The 21,728-nt window shown below is 42.5% G+C and overlaps 1 protein-coding gene across 1 annotated transcript in view; it reads left to right on the top strand.

Annotated features, from left to right (window-relative positions):
* The first annotated feature begins 227 nt into the window (after positions 1 to 227).
* megf10 (multiple EGF-like-domains 10) overlaps positions 228 to 21,728 on the top strand; it is a 38,890-nt gene continuing 17,389 nt past the window's right edge. The window contains exons 1-5 of the mRNA XM_063890089.1: positions 228 to 413; positions 7,691 to 7,826; positions 9,309 to 9,410; positions 10,463 to 10,563; positions 12,432 to 12,524. Of these exons, the coding sequence (XP_063746159.1) occupies positions 7,714 to 7,826; positions 9,309 to 9,410; positions 10,463 to 10,563; positions 12,432 to 12,524 (409 nt within the window). The 5' untranslated portion in view covers positions 228 to 413; positions 7,691 to 7,713. The remainder of the gene's footprint in view (positions 414 to 7,690; positions 7,827 to 9,308; positions 9,411 to 10,462; positions 10,564 to 12,431; positions 12,525 to 21,728) is intronic.

Here is a 21,728-nt window from a genome sequence, read left to right as displayed (position 1 = left end):
TGTATGACTGGGCTGCAGTTGTGCATTCAGCCAACAGATAGCGCTGTGACACAATCAACAACCTTTTCAACATTTAGACCCTAAAAAACACACACACATTTCCATTTCAATAAAACGTGCAGGACTGATACCGTGATTGGTGGAGAGGCTGGTGACGTCACGGCAGCGGTGCAGCCAGTGTTTGGAGAATAGGGAAAGTTTGTCCATAGATGATCCGCTGCTGCCGGAGAGACTCTTCTTCTACTGAACGCAGGTTCATGACTTCAGCCTTGTGTCTGATGGGCTCTCAGGAGGAGAACACTGCAACCCCTCATCTTTAACTTCATAAATAAACTTCACTGGATATATCAGCACCTGCACAGAGGAGGGGGATCCATGAGCCAGGGCAGGACCACTGTTGTCTCATAGATCAGGTAAACGTTTCTCCTCAGAAAGTACCTGCATGTCTGGCTGCAGATTGTGTACGTTTGGTTTTATGTTCACATCATTAATGCTCAGTGGATGTAGACTTTTTCAAGCTGAGGAAACATAAAGTGTCAAAAACTAGCCTATAGTTTTACAATTTAGCCAATTTATCCATATGATCTGTGTGTTGCCTTTACACTGTCATATATTTATCATATAGCTGAAGGTAATGCATAGCTCACTGCTTTAAAAAAGGAAGTTCCATGAAGTGATCAGCCAATTGGACAATAACTAACATTGATAATAACTAGATCATCAAAGCTGGATATATAGTAGTTATTCAATGTTGTTGTTTAATGCTTTTTATTCGACTGAACAAAGCAGCACTCAGCCTATAGCTTAAGGGGGTTTAGCCTCCTCAGTTATTGTTGAACTGAGCACACACACACACACACACACACGCACACACACACACAGTTTGAGACAGCCTTTACTATGAGGCTTTAGACATACAGTCAATTAAGAGGTTTTTCTTTAGTAGGTCTTTTTCAGCTGCTTTTCATTTTTGTGTTATGCCACTACCAAATCGGCTGCTTGTGTGTGTCTTATTGGGAATTTTGGGAGACGTTTTAATGTATTATTAAAATGAATCTGTCTTTGGATGCAGCCTCAACCAGAAAATGAGGTATGTTGAAATAATTCAACGTTGACTTTTGGTGTCATATACACACTGACAGCTGTCTCCGGGGTAAAAGCCCTGTGTTTCTTTGACCTATCCATCCACCTCCACCTCCTCCTTTCCTCCGCATTAACTTTTACTACGCCCACTGTATATATTGTTTTACTCTAATGCTGGTTTATTTTATTCTATTTCGAGATGTTTATATTTTTAGAATTGTTTGTTTCTATTTTTTATTTCTTTTTATGTGCAATAACTTGTTTTGTTTTATACTGCTGCAACGCAAAAAGAAATCCCAGTTTGGGATTAATAAAGTACCTCTTATCTTATCTCCTATCTTACTTGAAGCCGTCTTTCATGTCCAAAACTGAAGCGGGGATGTTACTTAAACAAACACCTCGAAACCAAGTCGATGCCAAAATTCAGAAAAGGTTTTGAGCACGTTTTGTATTGGTATCAAAAATGGTGGAATTTCAGTATTGACGAATAGATTCCTCCTTCCTTCTCCTTTATGAGTGCATCACATTCATTACAGTTTTTACTGAAGTGTTGGAGATGGGTGCACTAAACGTACAATAAATCAAAGCTCATGAATTACCTCTGTGTCTTCGCCCCAAACACTGGGATATAAGAGCAGGCGGTGCATCATGCATCATCTTTTTTCTTTAACCAGTAGCGACATCGTGCCTCTGGATTCTTTTATTATAATACAGTTAAAATGAGGTAAGATTTTGGACATGAATTCAACTTAAACAGAGACATCATCTGCTCCTAACACTAGGATGGGCACATAGCAAACCACACAACGTTTGGTCTGAGGAAACCCCTCTCCCTAATTCTTAATATGATAACATATTCTTTCTTATCCCATCAAAGTGTGCCAGACAGGGCTCAATCATCCTGGCCATGAAATTGCAAAAAAGTTACAAACACTTGACTGAGTTGCTTCAAAGAAATGGAGCATATCGTCCATTATTGTTCAAGAAAGTGTGTTTTTGTGACTTTTGCACCCTGTATGAAAACATGTATCCCATCATATGAGCCGGACCTGCACAGTAAACAGGGTGAGACACTCCTGTGACGAGTTGCTTTTGCCCCGCAGTAATAGATGTTTTTCTCAGTCTGTGGTGTGAGCAAAGCATTGATTGCAGCCTCGATCATCATCCGTTTCCTCAGGGAGTGTTGGTCGTTACTGTCCTGGTGCATTTCTAATCAGGTCGAGCTGGACTCTTTTTCAGTAGAAATGGTTGAAGATCCATTTTCTCAAGGCTTGGTTTGAAATTTACAAGATGTACGTGTCTTTTTATAGGGTTTAGTTCATTCTGCAGTGCAGCTCTCCAGGCTAAATTGGATTCCCTTTTCCCACAGAGCATTTCAAATGACTTGCACTACAGGCAGAGGAACAATTAAGTCAAAAGAAAGAGAGAATTGTCTCAAATCTGAATGAAAATAACATTTAAAAGCAACCCAAATCGAACTGGACTTGATCCTGAAGCCAGCAAGTGGCTCTTAATATAGATGTGTATTTTTTCTGCAGCATTTCTTCATAACTTTTAAGGATTCCTTGAGGATTATATTGCAGACAAAGAATGTCCCCCCCACTAGGACTTTGCACATTTGAACCATACCATTGACTCTACTATGCATTAGCTGTAGACACCTTGTCATTTCATTGCTTTTCAGAATGCACCACCTGTTCCAGTTAAGGGTAGTTAGGGACCCATCGGACAGACTGAAGAGACTGTAATGGGACTAATAACTGGCACCTGCCACTAATCCCCCCAGAGTAAAACAGTTTAACTGCTTGTGTTTGCTGTGTTGAGAACATACCAGTGTGATGTGTGTATTACAGAGTGAACCATTGCTCTCCCAGTATGCAGCCTGCCAGGGAAATTCACTTTCAGTCACGTTTTCAGAGCGCGTGCTAATGCGTTCTGTTCCAGTCTGTCCGTCAGTAGCCACGGCCACGGACAGAGTGTGTGTGAGGCGGTAGTAAAACTGACAAGGTTCTCAAAACTGACATGAATTGTTACAGTTTGAACACTTAAATGACAGGATTTAACGCAGATGTTTTACTTTTGTTGTATGGAAATCCTGTTGAAGTTGGAGCTCCTGATTTCAAGCACCTAAAGACACCGATTTAGGAATTAAAAATGGAATTTGTCAAAGATGGAGAAATGGGTTAAAATGTCGTGCAAAGTGTGAGCATGCCTTGTATGTGCTGGATGAAGTAAGGCTAATAGTCTTGTAACATTATGTCATTAGGACTAATGATCAGCTCCTTCAGGTGCAGTTTAGCAGAGCAGACTACACTCAAGATGCATATACATAACTGTTTACATGTGCAATAATAATAATAATAGATGTGCCTGAAACTGACAAGCGTACTTACTTACTAGGCAAAGAGATCGAATGATCATGAGGCTTTGATACGGTCTATGTAGTTGAAGTTCTAAATGAAATCCTGTTCATTGCAATCGAGGATTTATAGTGAATCACTGAAGCTGTTGACTGTGTGTGTGTGTGTGTGTGTGTGTGTGTGTGTGTGTGTGTGTGTGTGTGTGTGGGAACACGCTGTGGGATGACACCTACTGTGAGAGCTGTTTCCCCAGTGAAAGTGGGGCCGGGAAAATCCGCTCACACTGCAGGAGAAACACAGCTGACAGTGTGAGATGAAAGCCAAAACACAGCACACAACACACACACACACACACACACACACACACACACACACACACACACAGCAGCTGTGTTTTCGCAGTTTAAGTTGGCCAGTGTTTTTGAGTAAACATTTCCATCCCTTTCTACATCTGATTCTACACCAGCGCTACATCCTCAGTATGACAATCATTTGCACATTGTGTCTCAGCATGTGGTCAGAGTTGTATCCCATAATGAGTCGAAGCTGTACTTTTTTCATGCTAACATCCATGAGTCAACTGCAGGCATCCCTCCTCTGCCTCCTCTTCAGCTGTTGTTTGTCAGGCTCAACCAGAGAGCATGCTGGGAGAGTGCTGCTTCTGCCCACTGCTCCACTGAAAGTTCAAAAACAGTCAAACTCAGCTAAAAAGTGTAAATAGATCATGCACACCAGAATATAAGAATGTCAGTATTCATTCGCTCTTGGCTTCAGGGTATTTCTTATTACCAGTGGTGATGCTGGCTGTGGAGGTCCTGCACATTTGGACTAGCAGATTAAAGTAGAGATAGGTTTGGCAGCAATCTTTAAAAATACACAAAATTGATATATCTGGACGTAGAAGGTAAATAAAAAGTCTGTGGTTTTAGGATTTTATGTCCGGATTAATCAGGTTCCTGTGAGGAGCTATAGCCATGATGCCATTGGGCCCAGAAATATATTTTCCCATTGACTTGCATTGGAAAAGAGACGCCTACTACACAGTTTGAAACCTGGATAAGCCTTATTTAAATCATTAGTTCTTAAAAGTTCTAAAATAGGTCAACTCCAGAGCAATTTTCCCTCCATAACTTGGAAGGCGGGGCTTGAGTCAAATACTCGTTCTCTATTGGTTATGCTTTGAATGAAAGGTGATTCATCCAACCACCTGCCAGGTATTTTTTTTAAAGGACCTGCCTTGTTTTAAACATATTTCTCAGATGGTTCTGTGTAAAAAAAACAGTAGATATTCAGTCTGATTTCTCTGTTCTTATGTCGGTTGCATTGTGGGACAAACGTGCCCACCAACCATCATTAACGAGTGCTTCTGTAAGACATACAGTACTCTCTAAACTTGGCTGAGCCTTAGATATCCTGGTGTGTGTTGTTCCTGGTTTAAATATTGCTGGAGGAATTTCAAAAATCATTATTCAGTGCCATTTAGGCTAAGAGTAGTTTTCATGCTTTTATTTTGAAGGATGCTACAGGCTCTGGTGGATTCAATGGTAGACAGGTGGAGGTGGGATTGGGCAAGGCATGTTGTTGTTTACCAGGAGAGGACTACGATCGTTGCAACCTACAGAAAATACACTAACTGTCGGACTTCATCCTGTTTTAGATTCACTGGTGTCTCAGCTGCAGTTTGGTAGATTTTTTTGTTTAAAATCTTCCTGTAGTTCGGCTCAAATCTGACATCATTCATCATAAATATTGTGTTTTACATTTGTTTGCCTCTAGGTCTTCTGATATAGGTGTTATGAAACCCTCCAGACTAGGCATCTGAGTACACACAGTACTCAGTGTATATTCACTGGTGTTATAACCAGTAGTCAGGAGGGTTAAAGACAAATAGAGTGGTGCAGGAATGAGTCCTAAAACCCGGAAGTGAGTCAGCATTTTACCACTTCCGGTTCATTCGTCTCAGAGTCAGTGCGATTTCTATGTAGGATTTTGGGAAATAGCTCGAAATAAGGTCTGTGGTTGACACAAATTTAAGAAGACGGATCACGTTTTGTTCTACGACATTAAATACACCAGCAGAGTTTACGTGGTTTGGTTGTTAACAAGTGGCTGAATTCGCTGGCTTTGCTACAGAAGCTGTCGAGCACGTTGTACGTCATTACGCCGAACACGTAAACACTCCCGCTAAATGTGTAATGGTAATTGAAACGGTTGTGACTTCTAGTTAAACTCAGTGTGGCTAAAAGGAAAAGCTCTGTTAAAATATGCAAGCTCAAGAAAGTCAGTAGAAAGGATCTTAAGTTGGCGTGACGTTGAAGTCGTGCGACCCTGCTGTACTCCTCTGTAGTTCGTTTATAGCATACGTAGCATTTTCTGGCGATTAGATGTACGATTCGAAAGTTATAAAAGTAGGGTAGGATATGTGGAGATTATCCGGCTGAACCAAACGTACATTTACCAAACAGGTTTGTTTTCCACAGATCTTTTTTACAATATTCCAAAATCCTCTGGAGAAGGGCCTACCTACAAAATACGTCATCCCGTTATCTCCACACAGGAAGTGAGGGAACACACACCCAATATGATTGTATTGCAGCTAATTGTTCTGTTTATTCATGAAAACAGACCCCAAAACTGCATGTATGAGCAGAAAAGCATGGGTCCGAGTGTGTAGGGCGGCCTGTGTCTCTATTCTTGGACGGACTTCACACGGCGGGTCTTGAGTTCCTGCAGTCTCTGTGAGCGGACAGAGAGGCGTCACTACTGTGCTGCCTGGAACAGTGTATCAAAGCCTAATCCGCTCCATTAAGTGTCTGGAGCCCTTTCACACACACAGCATGGCCCTTGTTTGTACAGCAGTGCAGTTGTCTTGGACCAGGCAGCTGTGCCCCTCTCTCTCTGTGCTCCGTGAAACCAGAGAGGACGGGCCCATAAAGAGCCTGCGCAGACACCCTGTCAGCAGCCACCTCGCAGTCTTCCTCCATCAACCACGGAGGAAAGGAGTCAGCCAGAAGACACGGGGGGGCTAACCACGTCGGCCTCTAGATGTTTAAATACCTGATGGGTTCATCAAGCAGCTGGAGTAATAAAGTAGCCAGCTGTTTCTGTGCCATTAAGGAGGAAAAAGCAGACATATCTACTGTGGATAAATCCTACACATCCCTCCAGAGACTCAAGTGATACGTCTCACATCGTGTAAACATGGAGGCGCTTTTCAGAACAACTCCAAATAAAATGCGACCTTAACTAGTCATTTAGATTCTCCTTCTCTGACATAATACAATACTCACGTGACAAATGTTCATTGGAAGAGTTGCTGCTGTAAATGTTCCTCTTAGCTGCAACATGAGATCAAGTCTGGTTCATAAATCTGGAGCTGACATGAGGTTTAGACACATCAAGTGAGTATTTTATCCGATGGTGTCGAGGTTTAATGCTGGCAGTGTTAATCTGTTTTCCTTTGGATAGTGTTTCCCATATAGCTGTAAATGGAAAGGTGTTAGGGAGATAACTGGTTGGGGTTAGGGTTAACATCGAGGTTGAGATCTTCTTCTTGTTCTTCGAAACAAAAGATTGCAGCACTGATTTGTGGGAGCATTACTCGTCTAGATGCAGAGTAAAATATACCTTCTAGTTTTTATTCTGTTCGATTTTTATCGATTGCGGCTTGTGTTGATTCCCAGTTGGTTGAACTTGCAAACTCCTTAAGAACAACGCTTGCTTTTCCTCCGACTACAGCCAGATACACGCACCTAATTGTGTCACTGTCCTCACGTCTGAGGCAAGATAGAAATTTCAGTCACCACTTCTCCTTCCTAAACCAGTCAGTTTGAAGTACATGCCATGATCAGCTCACCTAAATCCCATCCCAGTCTTTGACGAATGCCACCGTTGTGTAAAAGAAAACTGACTATCTCCAGGTTTGTGGTCCCAGGACCGCCAGTAAAGAAGTGTGCCGATCCACATCAGTTTTAATCAAACATTTACTGTATGTTGCTGGACAAAGGCACCACTTTGTTTGGTAAGGGTCCCATTGGAGTGTGTGACTGCTGGGATTAGTGGTGAGGCAAAAAGAAAATGCTTCAATGAGGAGACTTAACAGCGTAAGAAATGGAAGATTGAAGACATTTTAAGCCGTTGCATAGGTCAAATTCAGATTAGCTAAATTTAACACAGGATATTTAGGCTGTCACACACACACACCCTTCCACTGCATCCCGTTAACGTGTGTCTTCTCCCGTGTGAAGGTGCAGCTCTGACTGAGGTGGCCATGTCGTCGCAAGGCCACAGCACGCTCACTTTGGCCGTGGCCCTCTGCTTCCTGCCTTGCATCACTTCCTCCCTCAACCTGGAGGACCCCAATGTCTGCAGCCACTGGGAGAGGTGGGTCCCATTACCTTATTCTTTAAAAGCATTTCACCTGATAAGCATATGTCACACAGATAAAAAGGTCACTCTGATTTTAAATATCATGCAAACATCATAACCAATCCAAAGATTAAAATAGTGGGACATTAATAAAAGTCCAAATGCATTTAGAATTTTCTTTTGATAAAAAGTGATCATTTGGAAGAAAAAAAGTCTAAATTTGTAGAGAAATTGGGAGACAAAAAGGTGCATTTTTTAAAGAAGATGATTAGGGCCACACGAAGAAGGCGTTGGAATAATGAGAAAATAGTGGGACATTTTTAGAAGTCGAAATTAAGAAAAAAATGCAGATTTTTTTCGGAAAATTAGAAAAAGTGATAATTTTGAGGAAGTAGTTGGAAATTCAAAAACGTCGACCCTTACCAACAAACCCACCCTGCTCTCTCTAAGCAGGGCTGTTTACACGGTTAGCCTAGCATAGCATAAAGACTGTTAACAGGGGTGAGCAAGCTATCGTAGGTGCTTCTACCAACGCCTCTGAAGCCCCTCATTCACTTTCTCAATAACATGTTGTATCTTGTTTCTGTTTGGGTACAGATTCAACAGACATGAAACAAAGTGCTAATGAGTGAAATTACTGTGATATTTCTCCTCAAGAAAGCAAGGTGGAGAGGCTCTTTTCCCAGCTATATTGCCTTTCACGGACTAATCTAAGGAACAGCTGCATACACACACACACACACACACACACACACACACACACACACACACACACACACACACACACACACACACACGAGAGCCTCCGTGTGTTGTTGTTCAGAGGAAGACACAGTTTATTCTTAGAACTGACAAGATCCTCAGGTTTGGGAACATCGTGGCACCAAGTTATTTCATTTATGAGAATAAGAAGTCCCTCAGCTTTACAAAGCAGGGAAAAAAGTGTATCTTCACTTTGGCTTTTAGTCAGGTGTTTGACTCAGCTAAGAAATGCTGATATTCTTTAGAAAACCACGGGATTAAAGGCTGAAAAAATATATAAGTAGTTGGTTACGCTTTAGCTTATGGATTTGACGTTTGAGGATTTAAAAAAAGACCAATTAAGTTTATTAAAATGTTAATTGAATAACAATCATGAGGCATTTCCTTCCAAGTGAGTTTTGATTTGTTAAAGTATAAATTGATGTATGAAACTCAAATAAAATACTACGAAATGATCCTAACATTGGCTGTGAGATGAGGAAATTATGAATCGGCAGTCATCAGAAAATGAGTTGGACTTTGTTAACAATCAATTAGGAGCATTTATTAATCACATAATGTATACCAAACATTCTCCAATGTAGAGTACAAGAGGATTGAGGTGATATGTAATCCTGTTTACACACACACACACACACGCACACGCACACACACACACACACAGAAACACATTTGACCTGACCTGACTCTCTCTCCTCCCTCTCCTCCCTCTCCTCTCTCTCCTCTCTCTTGCAGTTACTCGGTGACGGTGCAGGAGTCGTACGCCCACCCCTTTGATCAGATTTACTACACCAGCTGCACCGACATCCTCAACTGGTTTAAGTGCACCCGACATAGGTGAGGCCCACGTCTCTGACGCCCGATACACACCGGACAGTGTGTGGGACGGGGGACCATACCATTGTTTGTGCATGCTATGTACTGTACTACATACACCTGTGAACCTTTATCCAAATCATACCACAGTGTTCCGGACACTTATTGTTCGAGTCAGGCAATTTATGTTAATGCTTTTTGCACAAATCTAAATGCACTTGCAATTATTTAACATAACAATGACAACAATCTTGGCTTCTTTAAATATGAACGCAACAAAAAAAGCTGTCCTGTCGTTATCATGTGGAAACCTGAGTTGTTTTTTTCCTGAGTTAAGCCACTACAAACGCTCCCAGCTACAGTTGAACTCATCTAGGCAACTCAGGCGTGTTTCCAAGTGACAAGTACCCTTGCAACGATAATAATTTGTATATTAAACCACTCAAAGGCATTATAAACGAGCAGCATTTGTCAAAGTGTACTTGGCGATAGTAAAACCACTTCATAATCAACTGAGTGTGTTGTGATGGGTTGCAATAACAGGATACTGAGGGAAATCTGAAATACCTTATTTGTCAAAAACAGGGAATTGAGTGCAGATCAAAGACAAATAAATTACTTTTAAATGAAGATAAAAAGCTTATAAATACACATCCAAGGTACACATACTAGTATCAGCATTATAAAATGTACTGAACATGTATAGAATGGTGAACTAGCCCCAGTTATGACATTATTTAACTGCAAAAGTAGATATTGAGTGATGTGATACAACACTAGATTTATACAGATTTCCAAAGTCATGGTGAACTTCTCAACTGTACGCTGTGTGGTTCCTGCTGTCAGCTGATGGTGGCGTGTGTTAGCAACTGCACTGAGGTGGGATCAGCTGATTGAGCCTAGGTGAAAAAGTTCAAAAACATTTCAGGGAAAGAGGGCAGAGTGATGATGCATTCAGATTAATGCATTCGACACGGACTCCTTTAGTCCTCAGAGCGTCTCCATCAGGGCAGAATTGACGTATAGACTGTCATCCCATTCACTGTCTGATCCTTTACCTCACTTCCTGTCAGGGTGAGCTATCGGATAGCCTATCGGAGAGGAACCAAGACCATGTACCGGAGGAAGTCCCAGTGCTGCCCGGGCTTCAACGAGAACGGAGAGATCTGTGCACGTGAGTATCTCCAATCACTCGGCCGTGACTTTAAATGAGTGATTGAAACACAAATGGACCCAAAAATGCTGCGGAGGATATACCTAATTAAATATATAGGAAAGGAGGAATTAAACTAAATCATTTATTCATCACCTGGGAACTGACACCTCTCAAAGTCCACTCCACTCTCCATACTTGGGCCGGCCTGGGACTTGAACCGGCGACCCTCGTGTTCCCAAGCTTGGCCCATACAGACTGAGCTACAGCAAAATCGATTCTCCAGAAAGTTGTGGTTAAGGAATATGTAAACGGGTGATAGATTAAAGGATCTGGATAAATGTTTGAATGCTGAAGATGCTATGGCTCTCGGTCAGCACACAGTGGTTACATCCTGCCTCCACTTACTGGGGAAAACAGGTTACAGCTGAATGACTTTCACTAGTCAGAAAAGTCATTACAGTGGCCAATGAGGCTACTAGCCCCCTCCTCCCCTACTCTCTCCCTGTCAGCAGCCAGAAGGCAGTAACAGGTGGGAAGCCCCTCTGGCCGTTGGCAATAACAACAACTGTTGTCGAGCTGCGACAGAATAAGAAATCATTATGCTCCACACAGCCCTGCTCGCCTGATGGTGGATGGTGGTAGAAGTCACAATACCAGAGTGCTTTTGGCTGAGACCACAGTTGGATTCATGCAAAGGGCTGTGATAACGCCCCGGGAGATCACAGGGAAAAGTATTTCGGAGTGAAAGGGCTCTCTTGTATGAGCACATATCACATGTTTCTTGCAGAAGTTCTCTGAAGGAGGATAAGCCTGATCTGAGGAAACAGGGCTATTCCAGATGGGTGTCATACAGAGACGGAAGTCACATCGCATTAACGTTAAACTCAGTGAATGTTGCTGTGGATGGAGTCAGTGTGTCTGGCTGCTGCGAAGCCGAGGTCTGCTTCTTTTTATTTGCCAAATAATGAGAATAAGAAGTCAGTCAACTTTACAAAGCTGAATAAAAAGTGTATCTTCACTTTAGCTTTTAGTCTGGTGTTGGACTCAACTAAGAAATGCTGATATTCTTTAGAAAACCACGGGATTAAAGGCTGAAAACATATACACGTAATTGGTTATGCTTTGGCTCGTGGATTTGACGTTTGAGGATTCCAAAAAAGACCAATTAAGTCTTTTCAAATGTTGATTGAATTACAAGCATGAGGCATTTTATCCAAGTTATCATGTACAAAACATTGTAAAAAAAAGTAGGTTTTGATTCGTTGAGGTATGAATTGAAATAAAAACAGCCCTTACTACGAAGTGATCCTAACATTGGCTGTGATGTGAGGAAGGGATAAATCAACAGTCATCAGAAAGTTAATTGGACTTTTTTTCCGTCAATTAGGAGCATTTATCGATCACATAATGCATATCAAATATTCTCCAATGCTTCTTTTATATGACTGTAAACTGATTGCCACATTAGCTAGCAACCAGCTGCATGGGGAACAGAGTGGAGAGCTGAGAGGGGGTTTTTTGTAAATGTATTTTCATATGCATGGACATGAAAACAGTGAAGAGAAACAGAAGCAACACTTGCATAAGCATGCTTCATATAAACACTGGTTTCAGTTCAACTTAAACCAAAATGTTATTTCGAAAACAGTCCCGGGACTTCCCAGGAAAGATCGTTTCGAGTTTCAGAAATAATTATTTACTTGATTCAAAACAAACGTGTCCAATACTATTTTGGATAAAGTCAAGTTTTCATGCATGTAATTCTCAAGTAAGCTCTGTTTCGGGAGGGGGGGTATTTTCTTTATTCACCCCTACATGACTTGTTTGTAATGCAGATGTCTTTGTGCCTGTACTGATCCCCGTCTTCCTGTCTCCTCCATGTCCAGCTCATTGTGCAGAGAGCTGTGTTCACGGCCGTTGTATCGCCCCCAACACCTGCCAGTGTGAGCCGGGCTGGGGGGGCTCCAACTGCTCCAGTGGTAAGTCCTCCAGCTGCTGCTGTCTGTAAGCAGTCATGTCTTTGTGTGTGGGAGAGACTCTGGTTGTCTGTGAAAGCACTCTGAACTCACGAGAGGAAAAACAGACTGGTATCGTCTTACTGGCTGCTGCACGGCACCCACAGCCCTGTGTGTTCTCCAGGCTGCATGCTTACATACATTCCAGCAGTACATATTAAAGATACTAAAATAAAACAAAATACGGGTTATTTATGTGCAATTAAAGTGGCACATTGTTGTCATATCATAATGAAGTGTTGATGGCGCGATGTAACGGCCGTGGGAAAATGGCACCATCAACGTTTAGCTTGGTTCCCTATTAGCCTGTCTGTCCGTCTGTCTCCGAGTCGCAATCTCCCGGAGAAATTAAAGCTCCGTTGTGCCTACACTTAAAATAAAATAAGAATATAGAGGTTCTGGAGTGGAAATGAAGACAGCCCGCTCTTTATTCCTCCCACATGGCCAACGCCAGCACATCTAAACTCCATCCATTCTTACTTTTCACACAACGTTACCCAGGCTGCTAGCGGTAGCCATGTTGCTAACGATATCTTTAACTACATTTATCTTCTTGTTCATATGAAAAGTTAATTTGGAAACTAGTGCTGTGTGTCCTGTGTCGTTGAGAGGTATGCTAATTTGAAAAATGTTTATGTATTTTAGAGTACAAAGTCATTTTTCATTAGCTCAAACACATTTCTGAGAATCATGCTAAGCTATCTGCTAACCGCATCTGGTCTCCAGCTCTGAACATGTCACTGTCAGGAGGATTTTCTTTTAAAGGGTCTGAATGTTTCTTTCAGTACAATGCTTGTGGTGCTCTTAATAATATTGGATGTATTTGTCCGATGCCTTGCTGCTGTAGCCCTGAGGTCCTTCAATGTTTGTCAGTCCAACAGATTCAGAAATATCTTCTCCTGCTGTTCCCAGAGGAGGACACCTAATCTTTCTGCTGACCCTCTAAACCAGGGGTGTCCAAGCCTTTTTCACCGAGGGCCACATACAGAAAATATACGGAGAGCTGGCCCACTTATAGAGTTGAATGTTGCCTCATAAGTTACGTTATAAGTTAGCAAAACAAATCAAATGTAGGTGAAGAATGCTTTAAGGAAAACACAGCCTACATCCCGTCTGTCTTTAGGCTTCATTTATTGTGTTGGCAGCTCATACCTTAAAACAGAAGCCTCAGATTGCTGAGAATAAGAGTAAATATGAAGGTTACATTTCAAGCTGGTTGTAGAAATAAGTTATTGGGCTTTTTTGATCAACTCGAAAATGTTTTAAATTCTCAATGACTGAAATTATTTAAATTGGGCTCATTAATATATCTGAACATATATATTTGAGAAGTACAATATAAGACAAGCAGAAGTTTAATTTGTGGGCCATATTCCATTAAACTTTTAGAATTTGCTGAGGGCCGATTCAAAATGGTCTGCGGGCTGCATTTGGCCCCCGGGCCGTAGTTTGGACACCCCTGCTCTAAACTGTGTTTTCCATCAGTACACAACACTGTATGGGTCAGATTGTAGCTTGTAGTTGATAGCAACGGTCCCAGCATGAATGCTAACCCCTTAACCATCAATTTAGATGTTAAACTTGCCTGCAATGTGAACCAGGAAATGTTAACCTCTTGTTTTACGTTAGAGATGTGTAGTACGGGTACGGGCACATGCTAACTTGCACATGTTGGGAAATGTGCACAGTTAGCATGAGTTCGCTAATAGTAATTAGCAATGTAGCCTATGCCAACAAGAGGTAAAAAATGGCTTGGCTGACACTTTTTCGGATCAAAGATGGCATATTGCCATATTTGTGTTCCTGATTTTGACGGATTTTGGGTTGATTAAGAAGCTTTACAGGACGCTGGATAACAGTGTGACAGATTTGTTGCTTATGTGTTTGGAGTTTAAGAAGCAGGTTTCCATTAGCCCTCTGTGCTTCTTCTTTCAGTCTGGCCTAATAGAAATTTAAGGCTGATGATAATTGTTTTAACAAATTAGGTTGCACGGTAGCTAAATCTCAGTTTGCCACAGCTAATAAAATTGTACGGAGCCACATCCCCTGCAGTCATCCCCTGCAGTCATCCCCTGCAGTCATCCCCTGCAGTCATCCCCTGCAGTCATCCCCTGCAGTCATCCCCTGCAGTCATCCCCTGCAGTCATCCCCTGCAGTCATCTCCTGTAGTCATGTCACTGCAGCTTTTGGTCTGTCAGTAGCCGGCGCCTGAGTCGGAACAATGGTCAGCTCTTCTGTCTATGAATGGTGTGTTTGTGTGTGTGGATTTATTTTGAGTTGTGTTGACATGTTTTAAAATGTGTTGTCCTTAAATCAACCTCACTGACGCGTCTCTAGCAATCTGTTGAAGTCTGTTATGCCCAGAAAGGTTCCCCCAGGGACACTGTCAGTTGATAGTGGTGTTTTTTAAGCTAACCATGTCCTTGATGTATTGAGATGTCATAGAGTTTATCCAATGTTTGATAGAATCTCAGAACTACAAAACTGTGGTCAAATAAAAAACAGAATTAGGATATTTTAGAGGTTGTTAATATTCGATAACACACCGCTGCTAAGCAAAATTGCTAAGAAGAGTAATCAACAACAGAAGGTTTTGCGTCGGGCTCAATGATCACGCAGTCTGGTGTCCTTTTTCCAATAATGACCACCTCTCTGCACATTGTCCCTTACTTATTACAACGAATACTCGATTCTGATTGGTCGATTCGGACGTTTCAGAGGTCAATAATACAGTAGCACAGACCGCTGTTAAGAACTATAATGACCGTTGCTAAGGTGGATCAAGAGAGAGAAAGGAAAGAGGTGAAAAGATGGGGAGCTGGACGTCAGATAGAGAAGACAGACAGGAAGTGAACACTAACAGGAACACAGGATGGACTCTGCCAAGCGGTCATTATGGGACAAAGAACACCCTTCAGGATGATCGAGACCCCTCCGCCTCGCGTCTGGTGTTCTTATTCCAATAATTACCGCCTCGATGCACATTATCCCTGGTGCTGTGTAGAGGTAACGATCCTTTTTTGAGGAGGCTGTTTTAAGCTTAGTTAACAAGAAAGTTCAAACTCAGATTTTGGCTACCATCAGTAACACACTACGCCGCCAGAGACTTAAATCCTGCAGTTCCAGACGTGTCCCCCTGCTTAAGCCAGTACATGTCCAGGCCCGTCTGAAGTTTGCTAGAGGGCATTTGGATGATCCAGAAGAGGATTGGGAGAATGTCATATGGTCATTCAAAGTTGCATCCAAAGAACACCATACCTACTGTGAAGCATGGGGGTGGAGACATCATGCTTTGGGGCTGTTTTTCTGCAAAGGGACCAGGACGACTGATCCGTGTAAAGGAAAGAATGAATGGGGCCATGTATCGTGAGATTTTGAGTGAAAACCTCCTTCCATCAGCAAGGGCACTGAAGATGAAGCGTGGCTGGGTCTTTCAGCATGACAATGATCCCAAACACACCGCCAGGGCAACGAAGGAGTGGCTTCGTAAGAAGCATTTCAAGGTCCTGGAGTGGCCCAGCCAGTCTCCAGATCTCAACCCCATAGAAAATCTTTGGAGGGAGTTGAAAGTCCGTGTTGCCCAGCGACAGCCCCAAAACATCACTGCTTTAGAGGAGATCTGCATGGAGGAATGGGCCAAAATACCAGCAACAGTGTGTGGAAACCTTGTGAAGACTTACAGAAAACGTTTGACCTCTCTCTGATATACCTATGATAAAAATTACAGGCCTCTCTCATCGTTTTAAATGGGAGAACTTGCACAATTGGTGGCTGACTAAATACTTTTTTGCCCCACTGTAAAAGTGAGGATGTCTGGAGGGTTGATGGATGTGTAGCACATCTCAGAAGGAGACTGGAGTTCAAGTCCTGTGCCCGACTGAGATGTACACTTCTGTCTCAGTGTGTAAAAGTTACCTGCTGAACATTTTGACGTTGTTCAACTAAGAGGTTTTAAAAAAGCACAAAGGAGGCAGCAGACTTTAAAGAGACACACTGTTCTCTGAGTAGCAGTGGATGTCAATGTCCTGTCTACTCACAGTTTGCCCCGGGGCTGACGTGTGTGTGCGGTAAATATGTTATTTATGTTATTGTTAACGCGTCTCCGTGCAGGCCTATATACCGATATGGAGGAGCCCACAGGGTGTGCCCCGGCTGTCCTAAGTTTCAGACTGAAATAAAGGAGCTTATTGTTGTGTCTGGGTCCCTGGGGCTCTCCTGGGCCCACTAGGATTGTCTGCTCTCACATACACTGTAAAAAAAAGATGCTTCATTTGTCAGTAGGAATCTGGCTTGGAAACAATGCAGCCATAACAATTATCTATGTTTGCTCTCTTTAATTCTGTGGGATATTCATTCATAAAGTGATGGTTGGTACCACAAACGCTGTACAATAATGGAAGTAAGGATAAATCAAATAAACAAATGGGAAAATATTGTACAAAAATTAGTTTAAGCAGAAAACTGAGGCGAAAAAAGAGAATTACTGTGGGTTATTCTACCTCAGATATGTACCAAACAAGGCAAGTTCCCCAAACAAGTTCCCCAAAATTACAGCTGAGTGTGACTGTCCACTGCCATAATAAAGATTCCTTCTGTCAGTTCTCTAAAACACAACTCTCATATGTTGTTGGTCCCTTGCTGTGTCTGTGTTTTTCCTCTGAGAAAGCAGCTCAACTTGTTATAGAGGGTCAGGCCCTGTTGCCATTCAGTAGCATTTTTAATTTCCCCTAGAAAGCCGCTAAAGACTCGATGCATCGAGTGCATTTCACAGGTCAGCGGGCCCCAACAATATGTCTGAGGATCAATTTGGGGGGCCCAAGAACAGGAAATGGGGGGGAAGGCTGCTGTGTTCATGGGGGAGGCAGGAATAATAGGAGAAAATTGCGTGGTAGGAAATGACCCGGGGCGCTGGAGCTTGTGATTTAATACACATGATAGCAACACAAGACACTCATGAGGCCTCCAGTTCAGCTGCGAGAGAAGCGACAACAAGAGGTACTGTATATCTTACTCCACATATTCTCTTTGAGCACTCTGTAGTCCACAAAGTTCTCCACAGTCTGGTCTTCAACAAGCTGGTGTTTTCAGAAACAGCAGGCGGTTATCAGATGTCACAAATATGAGCTTTATTTCCCTTAAACCCAAATGAATTGGTAAAAGGTATATTGTTTTCAACCTCTTGTTCAAATAAATACAATTTTCTATTTAATTTGTGATTTTTTAACCTTTTCCAAAACATACTTACTAAATGTCCAAGAACAATCATTAAGAAAATAGAAAGTATTACTGAAATGAAATATGAAGATGATTGAAAAGTATTACTGAAATGTCAGTGTCTTCCTCCTCCATAATTTGCCTGAGCAAAAATAAACGGAGCACCTTTGGAAATCTGTGTGTGTGTCCTTCAAACCGACTGACATGTGTGAGACTTTAGATGAGACACATTTTATCCATCAATACAGGACAGGCTGCTTTTGACTGGGGTACATTTTCCAAAGCATAATCAAACAGTTGATCCGATTATCTTCGAGCACACTTCATAAATCATAACCGGCCGTCAGCGACACATGTTGTGAAAAGCGTGTCACACACCAGCAGATTTTACTCCGGGTCCATCACAGTATTTCTTTGAAACAAGCGAGTGTGTGTTTACCATGAAAAATCCAAGGTCACAATGACATCACCGTGACAACATCAGGGTTGTGTTTGATTGGCCACAACCCCTCCAGAGCAACACAGAAGGCTTTCTGTATTCACAGACTGAGAGGCAAGCTCATCTCAGTGTGAAAAACTGATGGAGTTACCTCTTTAAAAGATACACTCCAAGAGCCGCCGAGTAGCTCACTTGGTACAGCTCATGTCCTCATTCCAACGGACCTGTGTTTAACTCCATCGTGGGGACCCTAATGCATGTCATCCCCGCTGTAGCACCTTCAATAAAGGCTCAGAGGTACAATGACTGACAGGTGGAAATGCGCTACAACGACCCAAAACATTTCCATTATCAGAAACACGCTGCAGCTGTAAAAACGATGCAAATCTAAAAACACGGATGTGCCAAAACACATGCAGCTGAAGAATCATCTTCACCAACTTTTCTAAGAAAAGCGCTGCAGAAACTAAACCCTGCAAGAAGCTCCAACACAACGGAAACCAGGGGACACTAAAATGTGACGCACACAGCTGGGACCACTTCTGTCTATCACTGACTGTCCAGCAGTGGCTCAGTCAGTAGGGGCTTGGACTGGGAATTGTAGGGTCGCCGGTTCAAGGCACCAGACACCTCCAATCCCCCCTCCCCATTGCTCCTCGGGCGCTGCACGATAGCTGCCCACTGCTCCTAGTACTAGGATGGGTTAAATGCAGAGGACCAATTTCACTGTGTGTGCTCTGCTGTGTGCATGTATGTGACAATAAAGAGGGTTTCATCCTCCGATTCTATCTATCTTCTAAAGATAGACGGCTGTCTCGACGGAAACGTACCAAAAATATAAGTCTGATATTATTGCAGATCTGCTGTAACTAGCTAACCTGGTAATATTGGAAGGGGTCATGTGATCACATTGTAAAAATAAAACGTACATTTTAGGTAACTTTCCAAAAAACAGCCCAGCTGTGTGCATCAGTTTTTAGGGTCCCCTATAAACAGTTTCGGTTGTGCTTTGAGCTTCTTGCAGCGTTTTGCCCTTTGATTTAGCGCTGTGCATGTTTTGACAAGTTGGTAAAGATCTCTCTTCCGCTGCATGTGTTTTAGCACATTTGTGTTTTCATATTTGCATCGCTTCTGAAGTTCCAGTGCCTTCCCCTTTTTAATGGACTTGTTTCGCTCTGTTGTGACACGTTTGCACCTGTTAGCCACCGTACAGATGACCCACATTATAATATGCATAAAGAAAAACACTCCAATAGAGACATCATGTAAGGGTAAGGGATCGTAACGATACCCCAACCAGGGAATGCTGCACGTAGGAGCCAGATTTGGGGTTTATGTGTTTCTATTTATTGGTGGTGGGCGTGCACTGGAGTTTGGGGCGGAGTAAGGGGTTGTTTAACCTGGCTGCACTCACCTGCTCAGTGTGGTTTTGTATGGAAAGAGGGGATGAGTCCAACATTTCTCAACCGCAATATCCTAAACAGTCAGTGATTTAATGCACTTCAAATGTTCAAACCGAGCGGGATGAGTGGAGCGTGTCAAAGTGTTTAACTTTGCATGAAGACACAAAAAGATAATGGGTTTCTTTTTTGATTTAAAGCCTGGGTTAAAGGCTTAATGGTGAGATAGTTATATTGCATAATGCCAGCGTGGAGAACATTGCTACAGATGTTTGTTCTCACTGGGAATCCTCCGTATCAGTGTGAAAGGCCGTTTTCTGTTCCCATGAGTGCCCCATGCCTGGTAGACTGAGTAATCACCAAATAGATGGAAAAACATCCCAGTGGGAGCCGAGCCAACTCTCAACAACTGGCAGCTCAAGTTCCTGGCTCGAGTCTTTCTCTCTCTCTCTACTTGACTGACTCTTCTCCCCCCTGAAATCTCCCTGGGTGTGAAGCTTCTTCTTTGTTTTCACATTTTTATGTATAAAAATGTGAGAAGTTTCCCCGTCTCTCTTGTGTTGTTGATTCAGTACAGTAGGAAACGACACAGAATCTGGGTAACATTAGGGGGGCTTATAAGCGCCTTGTGATCAAACCTTGCAGTGTTTTCTGTTCACTGCCATCTTGAATAGAAAGAAAGAGAACACTCTGTTCTTCAGCGGGCGGATGAGAAGCCCCGAGCTCCTGGAGTTTGGTCTTTTATTCCATCTAGGTCAGGTTTCACAAAGGTACGGGGATGAATTCAGGAGGGTTTTACATGTGCATCTTATTATCTTCAATCTCCTCCTCCTCCTCTTTGTCCCCCATCCCTCCCCCCTCGGCCCTCACCACTGCTTGTCACACAGGGCCAGACTGCCCGAGGGAAAAGGAAGTAGCATACGCACTTTTTTTTTTACTGGGTCAGAGTGAAGCAGGCTAATGCAGGACGAATAAAAGGAGCCTGTTAATCACTTGGGCAACTTCAGAAATGTGGCATGGTTGGAGATGGTTGTGTTGCTCGGCATGCTGGGCACACAAACACCAGGCTCTGTCTAGAGGAGAGGACCCTGAGCTCACAGGGAAACAGAAATGTAATTTTTATGGCAGTATTTGTACAAGACATGTGGCAAATCATAAATAAATAAAAAATGACCTGAAAAAAAGTTCCATTAACTAGCCTTTTCTGCTTCAAATAATACATGTGTTTTTCCTCAGAACATTGGGTCTATGCTCCTCACCAGGGGGCTTTCAGAATTGGTGAAGATAGCATGCATAATGGTGGGGTTGCTGGGGGGTCTTATAAAAATAAATATATTGAAATGTAAAAGAAATGTCCTGCATTCCTTCACCATCTAACATCCTGGATTAAGTTGAGAAACAAACATTCTGATAGTATTATTGTTGAGTTTTGGTGAAACAGCGCCCCCTAACATAGCATTAGCAACAGTTCAGGCGGAAAGCGGTACTGCATCATGGGAGACAGGCTTTCAAGTCAAAATGAACATCATTCAAATGAAGTTCTGTTAGAAGTAGTTGAGGGAACAGCTGCTCAAATCAGGAAGAAACCACAGTAACTATCACTGTTGCCCAGATTGCTTTTACATTCTGTCATTTTCACATTAATAAGAAACACTACGGTGAAATTTGATCGGTATATTGGGGCCGCCAAATGGAGCGTTAATGTAATTATATGGTTTTGAAGTGGCCGTGCAGTTGTGTGGATTTTAACCAAAGTCCAACCTTGTGAACCAGAGTTTTGCAGTTTTCTACAGAACTGCTGGACCAGATAACTTTACACGCAGTACTTTGCATCACACTTGCAGAGCATAAAGTAGAACAGTCCGACGTTTAGCTGAAGCTATCCTTTAGTTTTAATGAACTGCTAAACCGTTAGCTGCAGCGCTACAGTAATAAACACACTGTGAGTTCTAGAATCCTTATCTAAACCTTCAATTGCTGGCTCTTTTCCACGTAGGACATCTCACTTTCCCCCTAAACTTTATATAGAGTCCCATAATGAAAGGTCTGGCAGTCACCGTAAAACAGTCTGCCCCCACACATCACCAGGCCCTGAGCAAGATATGACGTGACAAG

Source organism: Eleginops maclovinus, chromosome 8, assembly GCF_036324505.1.
Source record: "Eleginops maclovinus isolate JMC-PN-2008 ecotype Puerto Natales chromosome 8, JC_Emac_rtc_rv5, whole genome shotgun sequence".
Taxonomy (NCBI): Eukaryota; Metazoa; Chordata; class Actinopteri; order Perciformes; family Eleginopidae; genus Eleginops; species Eleginops maclovinus.
Note: the sequence above shows the minus strand (reverse complement) of the source record. Positions and strands in the feature narration are given on the sequence as shown.